Source organism: Hyaena hyaena, unplaced genomic scaffold (genome assembly GCF_003009895.1).
Source record: "Hyaena hyaena isolate Hyena2069 unplaced genomic scaffold, ASM300989v1 scaffold_2430, whole genome shotgun sequence".
Lineage (NCBI taxonomy): Eukaryota > Metazoa > Chordata > Mammalia > Carnivora > Hyaenidae > Hyaena > Hyaena hyaena.
Genome location: NW_024083054.1, coordinates 5,619 through 26,382, shown reverse-complemented (window position 1 = coordinate 26,382; position 20,764 = coordinate 5,619). Strand labels below are relative to the sequence as shown.

General features: G+C 40.6%; 1 protein-coding gene and 1 pseudogene across 1 annotated transcript; both read left to right on the top strand.

The window, feature by feature from the left end:
* Nucleotides 1-305: 305 nt before the first annotated feature.
* LOC120227501 lies at nt 306-1,277 on the top strand (annotated as a pseudogene).
* Nucleotides 1,278-13,853: 12,576 nt separating this feature from the next.
* On the top strand, nt 13,854-14,825 carry LOC120227499 (putative olfactory receptor 2B8). Its single transcript, XM_039225606.1, has one exon. It carries the CDS (start codon nt 13,854-13,856, stop codon nt 14,823-14,825), a length of 972 nt encoding a protein of 323 aa, XP_039081537.1.
* Nucleotides 14,826-20,764: the final 5,939 nt, after the last annotated feature.

The window sequence follows — 20,764 nt, the reverse complement described above, 5'->3', positions numbered from 1 at the left end:
TTAAGTCCTAGTACGTACAGACTGAAAGACCTTATGTTCCTATCACTGATGCAAACACAAGGTACGTTATTTGATTTTCCATAATAAATATGAATGATTTCTTTTTGTGATAATGTGAAACTATTGGTGTAAACTATGCAATTTCGGTAAGTATATCATTTATTCAAATAGTTAATGATAAAATCCCATGGCCATGTCTTTACATATGATGTATGATCTGACTAGTCCCACCGAGTCTTTATTGGAGATTTCTTTTAAAAATTGCTAAATTCTTGGTCTTGACAGGAAACATGTGGTAAGAAAGGATGGAGTAGAAAAATGGAAGTTCCTTCACTGGGTTTATCCTGCTGGGCTACTCTGACCGGCCTCACCTGGAGCGAGTCCTCTTTGTGGTTCTTCTGATCTTCTATCTGCTCACCCTGCTGGGAAACACGACCATCATTGCACTGTCCCGCCTGGACCCACACCTTCAGACTCCCATGTACTTTTTCCTCTCCAACCTAAGCTTTCTGGACCTGTGTTACACGACCAGCACTGTTCCTCAGCTCCTGGTTCATCTCAGGGGAGCAGACAAGTCTATCACCTTTGGCGGCTGTGTAGCTCAGCTGTTCGTCTCTCTAGGGTTGGGAGGCACAGAATGCATCCTCTTAGGGGTGATGGCATTTGACCGCTACGCAGCCGTCTGCAGGCCCCTGCACTACACGGTGATCATGCACCCTCGCCTCTGTGCCCTGATGGCGTCTGCATCGTGGTTCATTGGTTTTGCCAACTCCTCATTGCAGACGGTGCTCATCTTTCTGGTACCACTTTGTGGGAGAAATAAAATAGATCATTTCTTTTGTGCGGTCAGTGCCCTGCTCAAACTTGCCTGTGTTGACACCACTGAGTATGAGTCAGAGATTTTATTTTTCAGTATTATCTTTTTCTTCATACCTGCATCATTAATCACGTTCTCCTATGGTCGGATTGTCTGGGCCGTCTTAAGAATAAAGTCAGCCAGAGGCCAGAGGAAAGTGTTTGAGACATGTGGGTCCCACTTCACAGTGGTCTCCCTCTTCTATGGCACGGCCATCTACATTTATGTCCAGCCTAGTAACAACTACTCCCAGGATCAGGGCAAGTTCATTTCTCTCTTCTACACCATCATAACCCCTATCGTCAGTCCCTTCTTATATACCCTGCGGAACAAGGATGTGACAAGAGCAATAAAAATGGTGCTCCTTCGGAGCTACGACTCCAGATGCCTTGAGAGAAGACCCTGTGATGGAAGACTTTGAATGTCAGAGCCGTTAAGATTTTGTGTCCTGCATGTGTCATCCATTTTCCCTAATGACTCTTCAAGAGAATTTCCTTTTATTCTTTTATACAAGTGATTGTTTAAACCCTAAGTTCATGGATTCATTGCAGCTTCCAGAGATGCTGAATAAGTGTTCCTAGACCATCTGCATCATATTCATATTTATTTAATAATAAAGTTTCACAGGATTTTATATCACCCCCATTTGGGAACACTATTCCATTTCTAATTGCAAAGGAGAATTATGCACACACCATAAAAGCATAGCAAAATAGGAATAGACCACTAAAGCACTGTAATCAGTATTAACATTTTAGCATTTTCTAGCAATGGCTGAAGAGGTATCACCTTTTCTTTCATTTTGATCATGGCTATATTGGAATGTCCATAGGCTGTCTGTATCAGAGGTTTTTCAAAGAAGTAGGAGGGGAACGGTTGGCAGAACAACTTTAAGGTAAAAGAAAGACCTGCTAATATCAATCCAGATAAAACCATGTGTATATCAGTCTGTGGTGTCCTGTCACCATTGTGATACTGTTTTACTTTTGAAAAAGAACTCTTTGTTTTTCTAAAAGCTTTTTGTTTGAAATTAATTTTTATTAGTATTTTTTAAGTTTTTATTTTATTTATTAATGTCTTTATTTTATTTTGAGAGACAGAGACAGAGAGCGAGCGAGGGAGGGGCAGAGAGAGAGGGAGACACAGAATCTGCAGCAGGCTCCAGGCTCTGAGCTGTTAGCACAGAGCCCGATGTGGGGCTTAAACCCACGGACTGTGAGATCATGACCTGAGCCGAAGTCGGACACTTAACCGACAAAACCACTCAGGCGCCCCTAAGTTTTTAGTTTAATTTTATTATAGCTAGCCTGCAGTGTTATATTTTACTGTGTACAATATAGTAATTCAAAATTTCAGCCATCACCAGTGTACTCCTAAATCACCATCACTTATTTAACCCATCCCCCCACACCCTCCCCGGTGGTACCAGTAAGCCAAGACAAAGAATGAGAGATTCTAAGTTCACCTGTCCCTACTTTCGTAGCCCTATTGTGGCCTGAGGACTGATGTGAGTTCGCATAACGACAGTGTGTATAGTGTGGGTAACTGCTCTCTGAGCAGACCCTATACCTCCTGCTCGCACACTACTGGATCCGTCATCAGAGTGCAGTCACCCCTATAATACGCTCCTGTGTCTCCTAGTCTGTACATTTTACCACTACTGTTTGCCAGTGTCCTGCTCTGACCAGGTTTCCTTTTGTTACAGGAACAGGTCACAGATTCCTGGTAACCCCTTCCTTTGCAGGTGACTTCTTTTCAGATGCTTGTTTTGTGACATAGTTGAGTGCTTTCTTTCACCTTTGTGGTGTTGTGGCATGTTTGAGACCTGGTGGTGAGGACTCTGGGAACCATTGTGTGTGGACACATGGTTTATGGGGGAAGGGGGGCTGTAATGCAGAAAGGAGAGGGTGAATGACTGGAGGTCAGAGGATCAGGGGAAGGGGTTCCTGATGTGGCCTTAGGAACAGGACACTGGCTTCTGGGAGGAGACATTTCCTTCTTTCCCCAGGGTTCTTCCAGCTGTTTTGGAATTAAATTCACAGGAGACAGAGTAACAGGAGAAAACACCCAAAGTTTTCTTACCTGTACATGGTGGCCCAGTCAGGAAATTGAGACCCAATGGAATGACCAAAGTATGTGGTTTTTATACCTTTTTTAGGGAGATACTTCATGTGTGCAAAATTGACAGGAGACAGAAAACAAATTTTTGGAGCTTCAGTTAGTAGGGAATTCTAAGTGGAATTTGGGCTGAGGTAGTAGATTTTTAAAACATTAGCCGTTTTATTTCTATAGCTTTCTCAACTCTAAGCGGTCTTTTACTTCTTAGTCCTGGGTGGGGGTCTTTTATAGGTGAGGTGTTTCCTGCTTCTAGGGGGACAGAAGAGGGTATGATGTCCTTGCACCTGCCCTTTCCACAGTAGCTTCTATTCAAAACAATCACTATGCTATTGAGGTCCATATTGGGGGGCCTCCCTGGGTCCCCGCACTGGCTCCGCTTTAAAATTTTAATTGTATTTACGTTGTTTGGCAGATGTATTTTAACCAATGTGAACTGAATAAAATATATGAGGTCTTCAAGAAGTGCAAGTTCTGATTAGTGAACCATTTGTGAGGATAGTTTTAACCTCTTTTGAAAGTGAACTTGTTCAGTCATTGTACCTGTGTGTTGAGTGTCACTGAAGCATCCTGGACATTTCTAATGATTGGATTATTTTGGATCCTCATGATCAATGGCGTGTCATTATTAATGGTCAAAGCCTTTCTGAAGAGTCCCCCTGATTCTGTGGTAGCAGGTCAAAAGTAGTACTTTCCATGCATTTTAAATATTATTTTATTTTATTTTATTTTTTTATTTAAAATGTTTTATTTATTTCTAGGAGAGAGAGAGAGACGGCGTGAGCAGGGGAGGGTCAGAGAGAGAGGAAGTCACAGACTGAAACAGGCTCCAGGCTCTGAGCTGGCAGTCAGCACAGAGCCCGACGCGGGGCCCGAACCCACGAACCGCGGGATCATGACCTAAGCGAAAGTTGGACGCTTAACCGACTAAGCCACCCAGGCGCCCTTAAATATTATTTTAATGTTTGTTTATTTTTGAGTGAGGGAGAGAGAGAGAAAGAACAAGTGGGGGAGGGGCATAGAGAGAGGGAGGCAGAGGATCCAAAGGGGTCTCTGCGCTGACAGTGGAATGCCTGATATAGGGCTCAAAGTCAGCAACCCTGAGATCTTGACTTCAACAAAAGTTGCATGATTAACTGACTGAGCCATCTAGGCTCCCTCTTTTTTTCATGTATTTTTAAGTCCTCATTTCAAGCACTTGGAAACACCGAAGCAGCTTTGTCAGATTATTTTTGGAAAGTTCTTTCTTAGTTTATCTTCAGGAAAGAGAACTCTGTTTTAATGTAATTAAAGAAAGCATGTTAGCTAAGAAGGTATTGGTTTTAGCCTGAAATTAACCTCTCCCAAGTTTCACTGTCCTTGTTGGAAAAACCATCTATATTTACAAAGAATGTTTCTCCTCATGTTCTACTACAACATGTTACGTTTTGGTTTGCATTTAGGTTGAAGCAGCATATATATTAGTATATTATTATACACTTGCACACACAGACATGCTCATGCACAAACATGTGCTCCGTATCCCGTCTCCTGTAGGCCCATCTCTTAACACTTTTGTAAGATGATTAGTAGAAGAAAATATGTTTCCTTAGCTTATACTACTTAGAAGTGACTGGCTTATAAATGATGCATTTCCAGTATGTTCTGAAATATAAATACATCCTAGTGTATAAGTTATTCCTGCAGGTCACATTGAAAGGAAAAAAAAAAAACACTTTCCAGGAGGTGGTGGGAATACTGGTTATTGGTAGAATCTTGTACCGCTCAAGCGTTCCATGGAACAAACTATACCCCTATAGGCGTCATAACATAAAATTTAGAAGTCACATTCTTTCAGTCTTTGCATTGAAATTTGGATCACAAAGAGTAGGCTATGTGAGTAGGTAGGATAATGCTAGAATAGCCTCATGTGATAAGTGTCAATGTGTCAATGTGTCTAGTGTCAAGAATTGTGTTCTCTATGTTGTCTTCTAGGAGTTTTACAATTTCAGGTCTTATGTTTTCATGTTAATCTATAACAAGTTAACTTTTGTGAGTGGTGTAATATAAGGCTCCAGTTTCATTTCTCTGAATGTATTTCCTTAGTTTGCTCAGGAGATTTATTAAAGAGACTAGTTTCCCTGTGAATATTCTTGTCTCCTTTTTCAAATATTAGAGTTCATCTCAACATACTTTCCATCAGAGGGTTCATACTGGTGAGAAACTCTATGTATGTACAAAATGTGGGAAGGCCTTTAGACAGCGTACAGCTTTACTCGACATCAGCAGTTCAATATTGCCGACAAACTATATGAATATAAAGAATGTGGGGGGCCCCTGAGTGGCTTAGTCGGTTAAGCATCCGACTTTCGCTTAGGTCATGATCTCACAGTTCATGGGTTCGAGCCCCGCGTCGGGCTCTGTGCTGACTGCCAGCTCAGAGCCTGGAGCCTGTTTTGGAGTCTGTGACTCCCTCTCTCTCTGACCCTCCCCTGCTCACGCTGTCTCTCTCTCTCTCCTGGAAATAAATGAAAAAAAAAAAAAAAAAAAAGAATGTGGAAGGCCTTTCTGTGTGGCTCTGCCCTTCGAGTACATCAGTAACTCCCTACTGGTGAGAAACCATATAAATGTGAGCAATGTGGGAAGCCTTTGGTCATGGTTATCATCTTATTCTTCATCATGGACTTCCTCCTGGAGAGAAACCTTATGAATGTAAGGAATTTGGGAAGCCTTGAGTCGTTATTCCAAACTTATATCACACCAAAGTATTCATATTGGTCTAAAACCTTATGACTGACTGCAAGGATCATGGGAAGGCTTTTAGATTCGTCTAACAACTTACACAACATCAGAGTATTTATATGGTGAGAAATCTTGAAAATGTGAGGAATGTGGGAAGTCCTTTAGACAATATTCGCACCTCAACCATCATCTGAATATTCATAATGTAAAAATATAAGATAGGTTTCCAATCCTGTGTTGTAGAACACTCTATAAATGTAGTAATTAATTCCTTTTGTTTCCTTCATGCAGGCAACTGACTTGGCATAATAGATTTGATACCATTAAAAGAACATGTTAATTTCAAGTATTCCACCATTGCTTAAACCTGATAAACTTCACCTTTACTCTAAAAACAAATCCTATCAATGCAACAAATGTGGGAGACACTTATCTCCATCCCATCACTTTCCTACTTGTATTATATTGACAAGATATTTAACTGCTCTGTGCTCTAATTTTTTCATTTGTGAAATGGTAATTTAATACTGTGGCAGAGTAAAGATTGCTCCAAGTTCTTTGACATTTCCCCCCACCTCTCCACCAAGAGCACCCAACTCTGCACTCTACTTCCCTTCCACTTAAGGCTGGATAGACGTGACCACTTTGACTAGTAGTAGTGTTGTGCCAGTTTCTATCCCAAGCGTTACTGGTAGATTTTACTTCATCTCCTTGGAATGCTCTCCTAAGCTTAGGCCCTTTTTGTTAAAAAGTCTGGCTGCTTGGCTAAAGAGACCTCATGGAGAGCCCTAGCCCACATAGAAAGAAAGAAGCACCCTTCCGAGCGCAGTCTTCCAGACATGCCTACCAAGACACCAGACATTTGAGTGAAACAGTATTGGATCCTCCAGACCAGCCTGCAGCTGGATGCTACTGAGTGACTTCAGCTGATACCATATAAAACAGATGGATCTACCAATGGAGCTCCTGCCCAAAACCTGACCCACAAGACCATGAGACATAATGAAATGACTGTTGTTTCAAGCCACTAAAAATCCTCCCCCCAGGACCTAAAGGAGGTCTGTGACCACCAAACCAGCCCTGCAAGAAATATGAAAAGGACTTCGTTGAGTGGAAAGGAAAGTCCAAAAGTGGCAAAGGCTAGAGGAAATAGAAAATATCTCCATAAAGAATGTCAGAACAAGAAATAATATGGCACCAAATACATATCTTTCCATCATTAGTCTAAATGTAAATGGGCTAAATGCTCCAATTAAAAGATATAGGGTGTCAGAATGCATAAAGAAACCAAGACCCATTTATGCTGCCTACAGTTGACTCATTTTAGACCTAAAGACACAGGCATTTTCAAAGTGAGAGGTTGGACAAACACTTATCATGATAATGGACATGAAAAGAAAGCTGAGGTTGCAATACTTGTATCAGCAAACTGAAAACAAAGCATGTAACAAGAGATGAAGAAGGACACTACTAATAAAGGGGAGACTTCAATAAGAAGATGTAACAAATCTAACAATTGTAAAATATTTATTCCCGCAACATCGTGGCACCCTAATTCATAAAACAATTACTAACAAACATAAAGGCACTCATGGACAATAATATAATAGTAGGACTTTAACATTCTACTTCCATAAATGGACAAATCATTTTTTCCACAATCATTCGCTTCCACAAAGTGAAAATCAATGAGGAGGCAATGGATTTGGATGACACACTGGTACTGATGGACTTAACAGATACATGCTCAACATTCCATCCTAAAGCAGCAGAATACACATTCTTCTCGAGTGCACATGGAACATTCTCCAGAATAGATCACATACCGAGTCACAAATCAGGAATGGGGGCAACTGAGTAGGTCGTTTGGTTAAGCATCTGAGCCTTAATCTCAGCTCGTGTCTTATCTCAGGGTGTGACTTCAAGCCCGGTGTTGGGAGTGTTGGGCTCCATGGTGGGCCAGGAAACTAATTAAAACAAAACAAAACACAAATCAGGTCTCAATAGACACGAAAAGACTGCGATTGTACCATGCATATTTTCTGACCCCAGTGCTATGAACCTTGGGTCAGCATCACTAGATAATGCCCCACAAGTATCAAACTGATTTGAGCAGATGAAGACTGGCAACAGTCAGCGAGGTCTGGGATGAAAAGCATAGTAGCAGGTGTGATACCCATAGTGTATTGTATTTGCCTGTTCTCCCCATAACTATCAGGATGGTATCTAACTGGTAAGGGAATAACTGGGAAAATTCAAATGTAAGAATGTTTTTAACAGGACGTAGTTTATGTCTTAGACTGAATATGATAAATGAACTGGAAATTATGGATCTAGAAGAAACAGTCACAAACCACCCATCAACTTCCTTCTATTTTTCTGTAGTGATTATTTTAACTCTCCTGCTAAACTGAAAATCATTTGGAACTTAAATGCAAAGGCTAGCTGAATTTAAGTTACCATGTATGTTTTATTAAAAAGACATAAGTTTTAAAATGGTTTGAGCACATCATTAAAACATATGGTTATAAACTTTACCGTGTTTTAGAGGATTTGAGGTTTGTTTTCCCCAGAATGTTAGAAGTTTGGTAGGATTTAGTGACCCCCTTCATATTCATGCTAAAGATTAGAATGTGCCTAATATTTAGCTTTGCGATGCCATATAACTTGGTTATAAATGAAATGAAATGAAGAATTCATTCACTTATTTATATTTAAGATTAAGGAACTGAATGGAATCTTCCTTATATATTTATATGTAAATATTTTGGACAATTGTGAGAGAAAAATCTTAAGTGTTTTGTAAAACACGTAGGTCATTCACAGATGGCAGCTAAGGTAGTTGGGATGGTCTAGGGAGTTATTGTCCTCTGTGAGATATGTGAACTAATAAAAGAGACAGGTTAGGTCTCCTCTGGCATTGTTCTCCATAGTCATTGTCCCTGAGGATTGCCACGTGTGGGCAGCTCAGTGACATGGGCTCATTAAGAGTGTGGGGCATCAATGTTCCCCAGAGAGGTCAGCAGGGGAAGGGACTTGGTTCTCTGTGCCAGCACAGCTAAAGCTCAGTGTCATGGCACCCTCTCCTGCTCATAAGGGTCTCACTGTCACATAGGCAGGTCATCGTACCCGGGAAACTATCCTGAAAGTTTGCAATTGTCTTCATCATCTACTAGAGGCAAAGTGCAGATCTCTGGTACTACATGAAGTCATCCTGAGAAAGCATTCTATTTTAAGAAAAATTCATGGATGAGCCAGTGCTGGTATAGTCAACCTTTGTGTTTACTGCAAACACTAAATGATTCTACATGTCCTCATTCCGATCCTAGAACTGTATTTAGGCAGTAACTTGAAGTGAGGTAGGGAAATAGTTTAGATCCTGAAAGAGAAGGCAAAAAAAGGTAAGTAAAATGGAACTGTCTGTGTTGCTCTAGGAATTGGCAAGTCAGTTTATTTTCAGTCAATTGTTCTTGAAACAAAAATACTAAATGATTTACATATATGGTCAATTGTCTAAAGGAAGGAAACGACTATGGAATTCAACAAATAGAGGAATTAAATTTAATTGTTCATTACAAATGCCACCATGTCATTCCTAGACATTTCACATATTTTAGTACATTCACTATACCTCTCTATGCTTGTGCAGAAAATAACTTCAATATTCATATTAAGAGATCATAAAATATGCCCTTTATGCATAATTACATTGTCCATGCTTTCCTTTGATTCCTTATTGTCTGTGAAATAAGACAATATTTGTTCTCTATGTGTAAACTCACTGTCAGTATTTATATTTCCTAAATGCTTACTTCCTCCCTTAAGAGTTACCACAAAATATCTAAAATATATACGGAGTTTGTAAATGCTATGTTGAAAATTACAAAAGGCAAGTTCCATTTTGTGAATATTATGTCAATGCATCTGTATTTTGACTTTATTGTTAACCAGAAAAGCTGATCCTTCCCATGAGTACGAATAGCAATATGATGAAGAAAAAAGTAGTATGAAGCCTAAATGTTTACCTAATTAATTAGGAAAATGACAAGTTGTGTATGTGTGTGTTTGTGTGTGTGTGTGTGTGTGTGTGTGTGAGATTGCACTGAGGTGATGTATAAAGTACACGAGGTCCTGTCCTTCTATCCTTGTACATGATCATGAATGGACTCTTGTGTGAACACCATTGGTGACCTGCTCAGACGCTCTTTACCTGCTGGTGCTCCAGTGCAAACTCTTTTTGTTACGAGTATGGGCTCCGAGCTTCACAGCCATTCCCTTCTTGAGAGGATTGCCCTCAGCTGAAAGGAGTCACGTTGCCAGGAGGTCTGGGAACATGGTGGGGGAGCTCACAGCCAGTGACAGACTGATGGGATGCACAAAAGGCTGCCACTGCCAAGGCAGGACAGAACCTGATGCAATTCATGCTCCAGAGCCGGGCTGTCCGATGCACTGGGACGTATCCACAGGAAGCTATTTTAATTTAAATTCATTACAATTAAAATGTAATTTCAGTTTCTTGGCTCATACATTTTCTTATTTTTTATTTTTGTTGCTAAGACATTTTATTTTTAGTATGCTTCTTTATTTTTTTATTTTATTTGAGAGAGAGAGAACAAGCAGGGGAGGGAAAGAGAGAGGAGGGTGTATAGCGGATCTCAAGTGGGCTCTGTGCTGACAGCAGAGCGCCTAATGAGGGACTCGAACTCACCAACAGTGAGTCAAAGCTGGATAGTTAACTGACTGATCCACCCAGGCACCCCTGTACATAGCACATTTTAAATGCGCAGGGAGCGACAGGTGGAGAGGGAGTGAGGACGGAGTATTTCTACCATCACACACGGATGGTTCTACTGGAGAGTTCTGTTCAGTTTCTCATGGGATCAGGCTCATGCTCTGTTCCACGCGAGACCACATCCTCGCTTAGCGGCATTCTCTGCTCCGTTTTGCTTCCCTCACCCCGTTTATCCCGAGGGCATTCCCTGAGGAAACAACACGCGGTGGAATTCCTACTTCACCCCCTTCTTCCGTAGAACCTGCCCTACGGCAGCGTCAGTGTCCATCAGCTCTCATTTCCTGTCTACTGATGGCTGCAGCCCCTCACTTGCTCGTCCTCCATTGTCACCGGGGGTCTGTTCTCCTGTATGTGAGGTCAGCTCAGACCTGTGAGTTGGAAGCATCATGAGAGCAGTAGCGGTTCAGTCGTAGCACTGGGGCTGCGGAATTCTTGTCCGTCCTTTTCCAGGGTTCATTCAGGAGCTGGACAGGGCAGCGTGTGTGTGTCAGTGTATCAGTGAATGTCATACATTGGAAATGTCTTATATGGAGACATTGTTCTGAGATCTTTTGACTTTAAAATGTGTGTACATATGAATATCTAGTGTGGAAATTTGTATTTTTGACTAAAATGTTATTTTGTGTCCGTTTGAACAATTATGCAAACGGTAAACTACTCCTGTATCACCTCATGTGCGTCAGTACTAAGCATTTAACATCTTTCATTGATGCCTGTTCTTCCAATTACTGTTGTAAAATTGTGCTCTTGTGAGGTGTCATTTCAATATATACTTTTTTGATGGTCGTCATTACATAAAATGCCACTTGTTTTATAGAATCTATTTTTATTTTAATAATATTTTCTCCCTTTCTATATATAATGTATACTCTTTTCAAGTATTTATTTTTTGTATGTAAAATAATAATTTATGCATAATTTTTATTACTGATTTTTCTGTATCATAATTTCATGACAGCTGAGGTCCACATTCTTTTTTTTTTTTAATGTTTTATTTATTTCTAGGAGAGAGAGAGAGACAGCGTGAGCAGGGGAGGGTCAGAGAGAGAGAGGGAGTCACAGACTCTGAAACAGGCTCCAGGCTCTGAGCTGGCAGTCAGCACAGAGCCCGACGCGGGGCTCAAACCCACGAACCGCGAGATCATGACCTAAGCGAAAGTCGGACGCTCAACCGACTAAGCCACCCAGGCGCCCCAAGGTCCACATTCTTATATATGTGTGTGTGTGTGTGTGTGTGTGTATTTTTTTTTTTTTTGGAACCCACACATACACATAAAATCCTGTAAAGCAGCAAGAAGTTTATACAAATTCATTTCACCAGGGATTTATCTTTTCTCCACTTTCTTCCTAGTCATTATTGGTATGATAATGTTAAAATATATCATTATTTTCTTCTAATGTTGCAGTATTATATTGGTGGTATTTTGGGTGAGTTAGCATTTTATGTTTGCCGTCCTTCACGTTAGTGAGTGTTTCCTTTATAAAGCACATTTCAAATTTGTCAGCGTGGTGGCTCAGTTGGGTAAGCCTCCAACTCTTGACTTCAGTTCAGATCATGATGTCACAGGTGTGAGGTTGGGCTCTTCTCTGACAGTGAGGTGGCTTCTTGGGATTCTCTCTCTGTCTGTCTGCATCTCTCTCTCCTTCCATTTGTCTATGCTCCTCTCCTGCTTCTGCTTGCTCTACTTTCTCTCACTCTCACAAAATAAATAAACTTAAAAATATTTTTAAAAAATTGTCAGATGTGTGTTTCAGATAAATGTATGTATATTTCTGCAGTTGTGCATGAGACTGAAGCGTGGTTTATTTTTATTTGCTCTTCTGAACAGGTGTGAGTGAGGGGATCTTCCCTGTTGTTGAACATCGAGACTGTCTCACGTACCATTATAATTAATTCTATTAAGAAATTGTTTGTATATAGATTTTGTTTTTTGGACACCACTGATCAATCTTTATAGGAAATCCAAGAAGGCATCAAAAAGTGTCAAATATTACATCCTTTATTCAGTTTCTATGCCAGTGTTGTACCAATTTCTTTCACAGGTCGATGGGTCTATCCACAAACTTTATTCAGATTTTAAACTCTTGGAAGAATTAATAATGTACTGGATGCCTACCCATGTGGATATGATAGAACTGAAATACTTGTCTTCTGATGCTTCGTTCATTGGTATGTTACTACGCTCATTCAGTACTAGGAAGTTGGATGAAAATGTCATCAGACGAGCCTTGGAGCCTTAGGGCTGGCATTATATAATTAATATATTTAATAATATATTATTATATTGACAATACCAATATATGCTTTCCTGTATGCCTTTCCTTGTAATATGCTAGGTGCTGCATTGTAGCTCTTTGACCTGTCATTGCTTTGAGAGTGTATCTATCTTTATATATTTACCTATGTAATTATTTTATCATAGGGAATGATGTAAAGCATTACACCTTTTACATAGATCACACATTTGGATAACTCTTTAAATGTTTATTCTGATTAGAATGTTGATAGGGAATAAGCCTACTTCTTTCAGGAATTTAATGACATCTAGATGGTAATGTGTGAAACAGAAATCTGCAGAAGGAAGAGGAAAGTGTTGGCCACTGGATTTTAGAGTTCTGATTCCAAAGGACTCTGCACAGCCAATGAATTTTTGGAGTTTCTGTTAAAATGATATGGTACTTTTAAGCATCTTTCGGACAAAAGTTAAACACTGTTTGAATGGTGGTGTTGTCAATTTCTCTCTGACTACTTAATTGTTTTACTACCACACACACATGTATGTTTATATGCAGAACTAGTAGTGATAGTTTGAATGTAATTGAATTCTTTGTATAAATATATTCCAGGTCATAAATTACTATCCCTGAGTTTATTTTCAAGATCATGTTGTGTTATAATCTCTGACGTGTAGTGTGTACATTTCAGTTGTGTGGAATTATGAGATACATATGAAACATAATGAGTCCCTCTCTGTCTGCATGTGTTTTCCATTCTTTCCGGTTTCTTTCCCTTTATTCCCAAAACCCCATTTTCTCTGAAGTGTACAAATATTTTTGTATTTCTTTAAACCTACAAAACTGAGACTGAGAGACATTTTGTACCTATGACTGATGTAAACACAGGCTCATTATTTGATTTTTCTTATATTAAATATTAATGATTTACTTTTTTGTGGTAATGTGGAACTAAATTGAAATTAATTGTTCAATTTGATGAGTCCATCGTTTATTCAAATAGTTACTTATAAAATGCATGGCCTGTCTTATAACAAGATATAGATCCTCCCTCCTGCCAACTTTTTATTGTTTTGAAGATTTCTTTAAAAAATTGCTAAATTCTTGGTCTTGACAGGAAACATGTAAGAAAGGATGGAGCAGAAAAATGGAAGTTCCTTCACTGGGTTTATCCTGCTGGGCTTCTCTGACCGGCCTCAACTCGAGCGAGTCCTCTTTGTGGTTCTTCTGATCTTCTATCTGCTCACCCTGCTGGGAAACACGACCATCATTGCACTGTCCCTCCTGGACCCACACCTTCATACTCCCATGTACTTTTTTCTCTCCAACCTAAGCTTTCTGGACCTGTGTTACACGACCAGCACTGTTCCTCAGCTCCTGGTTCATCTCAGGGGAGCAGACAAGTCTATCACCTTTGGCGGCTGTGTAGCTCAGCTGTTCGTCTCTCTAGGGTTGGGAGGCACAGAATGCATCCTCTTAGGGGTGATGGCATTTGACCGCTACGCAGCCGTCTGCAGGCCCCTGCACTACACGGTGATCATGCACCCTCGCCTCTGTGCCCTGATGGCATCTGCATCGTGGTTCATTGGTTTTGCCAACTCCTCATTGCAGACGGTGCTCATTTTCCTTGTACCACTTTGTGGGAGAAATAAAATAGATCACTTCTTTTGTGATGTTGCCCCACTGCTCAAGCTTGCCTGTGTTGACACCACTATGAATGAGTCTGAGGCCTTCTTTCTCAGCATGGTCATTCTCCTCATACCTGTGGCATTAATCACGTTCTCCTATGGTCGGATTGTCAGGTCAGTGTTAAGAATAAAGTCAGCTTCAGGGCAGAGGAAAGCTTTTGGGACATGTGGGTCCCACTTCACAGTGGTCTCCCTGTTCTATGGCACAGGCATCTACATTTACCTCCAGCCCAGCAACAACTATTCTCAGGATCACGGCAAATTCATTTCTCTCTTCTATACCATTGTCACCCCCATGGTCAACCCTGTCATATATACCCTACGCAACAAGGACATGATAGGAGCGATGAAGAAGGTGCTCTGTAGGGGCTATGACTCCAGACGACTGGGGAGAAGACCCTTTGATGAAAGACTTTGAGTACCAGACTCTTTAAGATTTTTGTGCCCTCAATAGATCCCCTGACAACTCTCAAGGGAACGTCTTTCATTCATTCTTTTATGCAAGCGAGTGTTCAAACTCTAGGTACATGGACGAATTGCAGCCTCCAGAGATGCTGATGTAGTGTTCCTAGACCTTCTGCATCATATTAATAAGGTAAAAAGTTTCACAGGATTTTCTTATTTCACCACCACTAGGGAACCCTATTCCATTTCTAATTGCAAAGGACAGTTACACACACCACAAAAGCCTAGGAATATAAGAATAGAAACAACTAGGGCACCTGCGTGGCTCAGTTGGTTAAGCGTCCAACTGGGCTCAGGTCATGACCTCACGGTTCGTGGGTTTGAGCGCTGCATTAGCTCTGTGTGACAGCTCAGAGCCTGGAGCCTGCTTCAGAGTCTCTGTCTCCCTCTCTCTCTGACCCTCCCCTGCTCATGCTGTCTCTCTCTCAGAAATAAATAAAACATTAAAAAAAAAAAAGAATAGAAACCACTAAAACACTGTAATAAATATTACTAGTTTATCATTCTCTAGCAATTGCTGGAAGCTATTGTTTATTCTCGCAGTTTGATCACGGCTCTATTGCAAGGTTCGTAGCCTGCCTGGATTATAGCTTTTTGCCGGAAGTAGGCGGGTAACTGTGGGAAAACAAACTTTAGCTCTGAGAAAACTTGTTAACATCCATCCTGATAAAGCCGTTCTGATATCAGGTGTAATGTCACCATTGTGATAGTGTTTTACTTTTGAAAAAGAATTCTTTGTTTTTCAAAATTTTTTTGTTTCAAATTAATTTGTATTATTTTATATTTTAATTAAGATTTTATTTTAATTCCATTAGAGCTAATCAACAATATTATAGTCCATCCAAAGGTTGTGGGTTAATAAAGCTGATTAACAGTGTTATATTACTTTACAGTGTACAATATAGTGATTTAACATTTCCATCATCTCAAGTGCTCTCTTTAGTCGCCATCACCTATTTAACCCATCCCCCCCATACCCTCCCCTGTGATACCAATGAGCCCACAGAAGAGAAGGGATATTCTCAGTTTATGTGTCCCTGCATTGTTCTGGCCTGAGGACTGTCATGTGTTCGCATAACGACATTGTATATAGTGTGGGTTACTGCACTGTGAGCAGACCCTTTACCACCTGCTCACTCACTATTGGATCCATCATCAGAGTGCAGTCACCCCTGTAAGACATTCCTGGGTCTCCTAGTCTGCACATTTCATCACTACTCTTTGCCAGTGTCCTGCTCTGACCAGGCTCCCTGAGGAGGCAGGAACAGGTCACAGATCCCCGGCAGCCACTCCCTTTGCAGGTGACTTCTTATCAGATGCTTGTTTTGTGACATAGGTGAGGGCTTTCTTTCACCTTTGTGGTGTTGTGGCATGTTTGAGACTGGTGGTGAGGACTCTGGGAACCCCTGTGTGTGAACACGTGGTTTATAGGAGAAGGGGGGCTTGGTGTAATGCAGAAAGAAGAGGGTGAATGACTGGAAGTCAGAGGGTCAGGGGAAGGGCTCCTTGAGATGGCCTTAGGGACAGGACACTGGTTTTGGGGAGGACACATTTACATTTCCCCCCGGGGTTCATCCAGCTGTTTTGGAATTAAATTGACAGGAGACAGAGTAACAGGAGAAAACGCCCAAAGTTTTAGTACCTGCACATTGAAGTCCAATAAAGAAATTGAGACTTGAACTAAATGACCAAAGCAGGCTGTTTTTATACCTTTTATAGGGAGACAATGGAGATCCATTTCCTGGATATTTCAAGTAATCAGACCTTAATACAGCTGTGTTTTAGGGATGAGGAAAGCCCAGAGTCCTCCTGCTTTCCACCACCTTACCTCCTCTTTCTGTTTTCTTTAAGTTCACTTTTTCATTTTAGAGAAAGAGAGTGTGTGTTTGTGTGTGAGCCAGGTAGGGGCAGAGAGAGATGGGGAGAGACAGAAATTCAAGTAGGCTCTGCACTATCGTCATAGAGCCCAGTGCAGGCCTGAACTCACAATCTATGAGATCATGACCTGAGCTGAAATCAAGAGTTCGGTGTTCAACCAACTAAGCCATTCTGGCGCCACCCAGCTTCGAAGCCCTGTTTGACATGCATTCTCATTAACTCGAGGTGGGTATTTGGGTTTCACACAAAATTCAACCCAATGCAATAGTTAATTGTAATTATTGGAGCAAATTTCAAAATTCTTTATTATAAACAAATTCCTGCATGCAGTGGTAAGACCAAGATGCAGATATGTTTCTATCCTATCCCAAGTTCATAAATGAGGTACATTGTGGTCATGGCAATTGCTAAGATTCTTTTTGAGAATGTTGTGATTTCTCTTATTGTGATTGTTGTCTAGATAGCAGAAGCCCGCAGCATTAGGAAAGAACAGAGTCCTCTTATCTGGCTTGAATACCGAATGAAGGCTTCTCTCCTCTACTCCCATCTGTGACGCTTCCAGGTCAAAAAGATAAACACAGATCGCACGCTTGAAAGACCTGGCACTGAGCATTTGGTTTGAGCTGGAAGAGAAAATACTCACAGTCTTTCCTTCTCCAGTGAAGTGGTAATCATCTAATTGGAAGTTCAGATTTCTCTTCCGTCTGGAACTTAGTCTGAAACAGAGCAACCTCATCCACAGACACCAGCTCTGCATGCAGCACCACACCTTCTGGGGTCTAAGGGATCAAGAGCGAAGGGAAGAAGCTCATGTCAGTGGAGGACATTACAATGGGTGTTTAGATAAGAATATGGCATCTCCTTCAAGGAAGAATAAAAATGTTTGCAGATATCCAACTACCTTTTGGAAGAAGAAAGATGGTCTTTAAAGAACCACTACAGTTGTATGAAATGAAGACATTGGCATGTGGATGGGAAAGTGAAGTTCTGGCAGATGAAAGCACATGACTGCTGGTCCCCATGAAAACAAATACACTCAGAGATTGCCTAGTGGTGTGTGGCCGTGGATCTGTAGCAAAGTGTTAGGGGATGAAATAGATAGCAAAGAATCCTTAGAGTAAGTACAGATTCATGTATTTAAATATGCTAACCTTGGACAGATATTCTTTGAAAATAGTGAATCATAAATGGAAGGGAAGTCAAAATGGCTCATTGCTCAGGCTCTGTTCAAGGTAGTAACAATTCTCTGTATAATTACTGTTAGCATATGTTATCTCATCCCCAGGAAGATCGTCCACTCATTGCAGAGGGTTTTGGTGCATATGAAGAGGTGTAATTTGGACTGGACAGTGGAGCTTGCAGGTAAACAGAAGTTGGAAGTTATGAATTCTATGGAATCTCCCCATGAGTAAAAAAGCTACTATTATATCTGGGGGATACTTTTTATAAGCACCATAGTCAAAGTACATGCTCTAGGCCCCTAGGATGTGTGTATTTTTAGTAACCCCAGGAGGGTCTTGCCACATGTAACTATTAGCCTCAAGGGAAATATTCAGTTTGGCTCCCCAGAGGCAGCCAAAGAGGAAGGAAGGCTCTGGAGGGGTTCTATGAACAAGTAGGCAGTCTTTTTCTGCCATATTGACTAGAGTGAAACGAGTATCTCTATTTAACGTCCGTTTACCAACACTATTTCATAGAATTGGCTAACATATTGTTGGTAGCCTTCAAATTAGTTTTTAAAATGACATCCCATTTTCACATAACAGGTATTATATTTTTAAAAAAATTGGGGCGCTTGGTGGCTTAGTCGGTTAAGCGTCCGACTTTCGCTTAGGTCATGATCTCGCGGTTCGTGGGTTCGGGCCCCGCGTCGGGCTCTGTGCTGACTGCCAGCTCAGAGCCTGGAGCCTGTTTCAGTCTGTGACTCCCTCTCTCTCTGACCCTCCCCTGCTCACGCTGTCTCTCTCTCTCCTAGAAATAAATAAAACATTAAAAAAAAAAAATTTAAAAAAATTATTGGCCTTTCGGCCTGAACCGCCATCTTCCAGTAATTCGCCAAAATGACCAACACAAAGGGAAAGAGGAGGGGCACTNTAGGCCTTTTAGGAAACATGGAGTTTACTTTGGCAACATACCTGTGACTCTATAAACATTGATTGTCACGTCATCATAATATCCTTCAGTTCCATCCATGTGGTTTCAAATGAAAAGATTTCATTCTTTTCCTTGCCATGTAGAATTTCCTTGTTGTGTGTGTGTGTGTGCATGTGTGTGTGTGTATACACTTACATATATACATATGTATGTACATAAATACACATATATATACATGTATACATATATATGTAGGTAGATATATAGTTAGAAAGATAGATAGATAAGTAGGTAGGTAGATAGATACCACATCTTCTACATCCATTCATAAGCTGATGGATACTTGGGCTCTTTCCATGATTTGGCTATTGTCGAAAGCGCTGCTATAAACATTGGGGTACATGTGCCCCTACGAATCAGCACTCCTGTATCCTTTGGATAAATTCCTCGTAGTCTTATTGCTGGGTTGTCAGGTAATTCTATTTTTAACTTTTTGGGGAACCTCCACACTATTTTCCAGAGTGGCTGCACTGTATGCATTCCCACCAACAGGGCAAGAGGGTTCCCCTGTCTCCACATCCTCGCCAACAGCTGTTGTTTCCTGAGTTGTTCATTTTAGCCATTCTGACTGCTATGGTTTATCTCAGTGTGGTTTTGATTTGTATTTTCCGGATGTTGAGCATCTTTCCATGTGTCTGTTTGTCACCTGGATGTCTTCTTTGGAAAAGTGTCTATTCATATCTTCTTCCCATTTATTCACTGGATTATTTGTTTTTCAGGTGTTGAGCTTGGTAAGTTCTTTATAGATTTTGGATACTAATCCTTTATCAGATATGTCATTTACAAACGTCTTCTACCATTTAATTGGTTGCCTTTTAGTTTTGTTAGTTGTCTCCTTTGCTGTGCAGAAACTTTTTGTCTTGATGAGTCCCAATAGTTCATGTTTGCTGTTACTTCCTTTGCCTCTGGAGACATGTCAAGTAAGAAGTTGCTGTGGCCGAGGTCAAAGAAGCTGCTGCCTGCTTTCTCCTCAGGGTTTTGAAGGATTCCTGTCTCACATTTAGGACTTTCATCCATTTTGAGTTCATGTTTGGGTATGGTGTAAGAAAGTGGTCCAGTGTCATTTTTCTGCATTTTGCTGTCCAGTTTGTGCAGCACCATTTGCTAAAGAGGCTGTCTTTTTCCCATTGGGTACTCCTTCCTGCTCTTTTAATATTAGTTGGCCATACATTTGTGAGTGCACTTCTGGGTTGCCTATTGTATTTCACTGGAATATGTATCTATGTATCTGTTTTATGCCAATACCATACTGTCTTGATGATTACAGCTTTGTAAGACAGACTGTGTCTGGGATTGTGATGCCTCCTGCTTTGGTTTTCTTTTTCAACATTACTTCGGCTATTTGGCGTCCTTTGTAGTTCCATATAAATTTTAGGATTGTTCTAGCTCTGTGAAGGTGCTATATTGGTGGGGATCACATTGAATGTGTAGATTGCCTTGGGTGGTATCGACATGTTAAGAACACTTGTTCTTCTGATCCACGAGGCTGCAGTATTTTTCCATTTCTCTGTGTCTTCCTCAATTTCTTTCATAAGCTTTCTATAGTTTTTTAGCCTACATATCTTTTACCTCTTTGGTTAGATTTATTCCTCGGTATTTTATTTTTGGTGCAATTATAAATGTGATCGAATCTTTGATATCTCTTTGTTTTGCGTCATTATTGATATATAGCAACGGAACCGATTTCTGTACATTGTTTTTATATTGTGACTTTACGAAATCTTGTCTCAGCCCTAGCAGTGTTTTGGTGGAGCTCTCGAGTTTTTCAGGTAGAATATCATGTCATCTGCAAAAAGTAAAAGTTTGATACCTTCGTTGCCAGTTCTGATGCCTTTTATTTCATTTCGTTGTCTGATGGCT

Excerpts from the sequence above, each read along its gene's own strand:
- LOC120227499 (XM_039225606.1), top strand. The coding sequence starts at position 13,854 with ATGGAGCAGAAAAATGGAAGTTCCTTCACTGGGTTTATCCTGCTGGGC.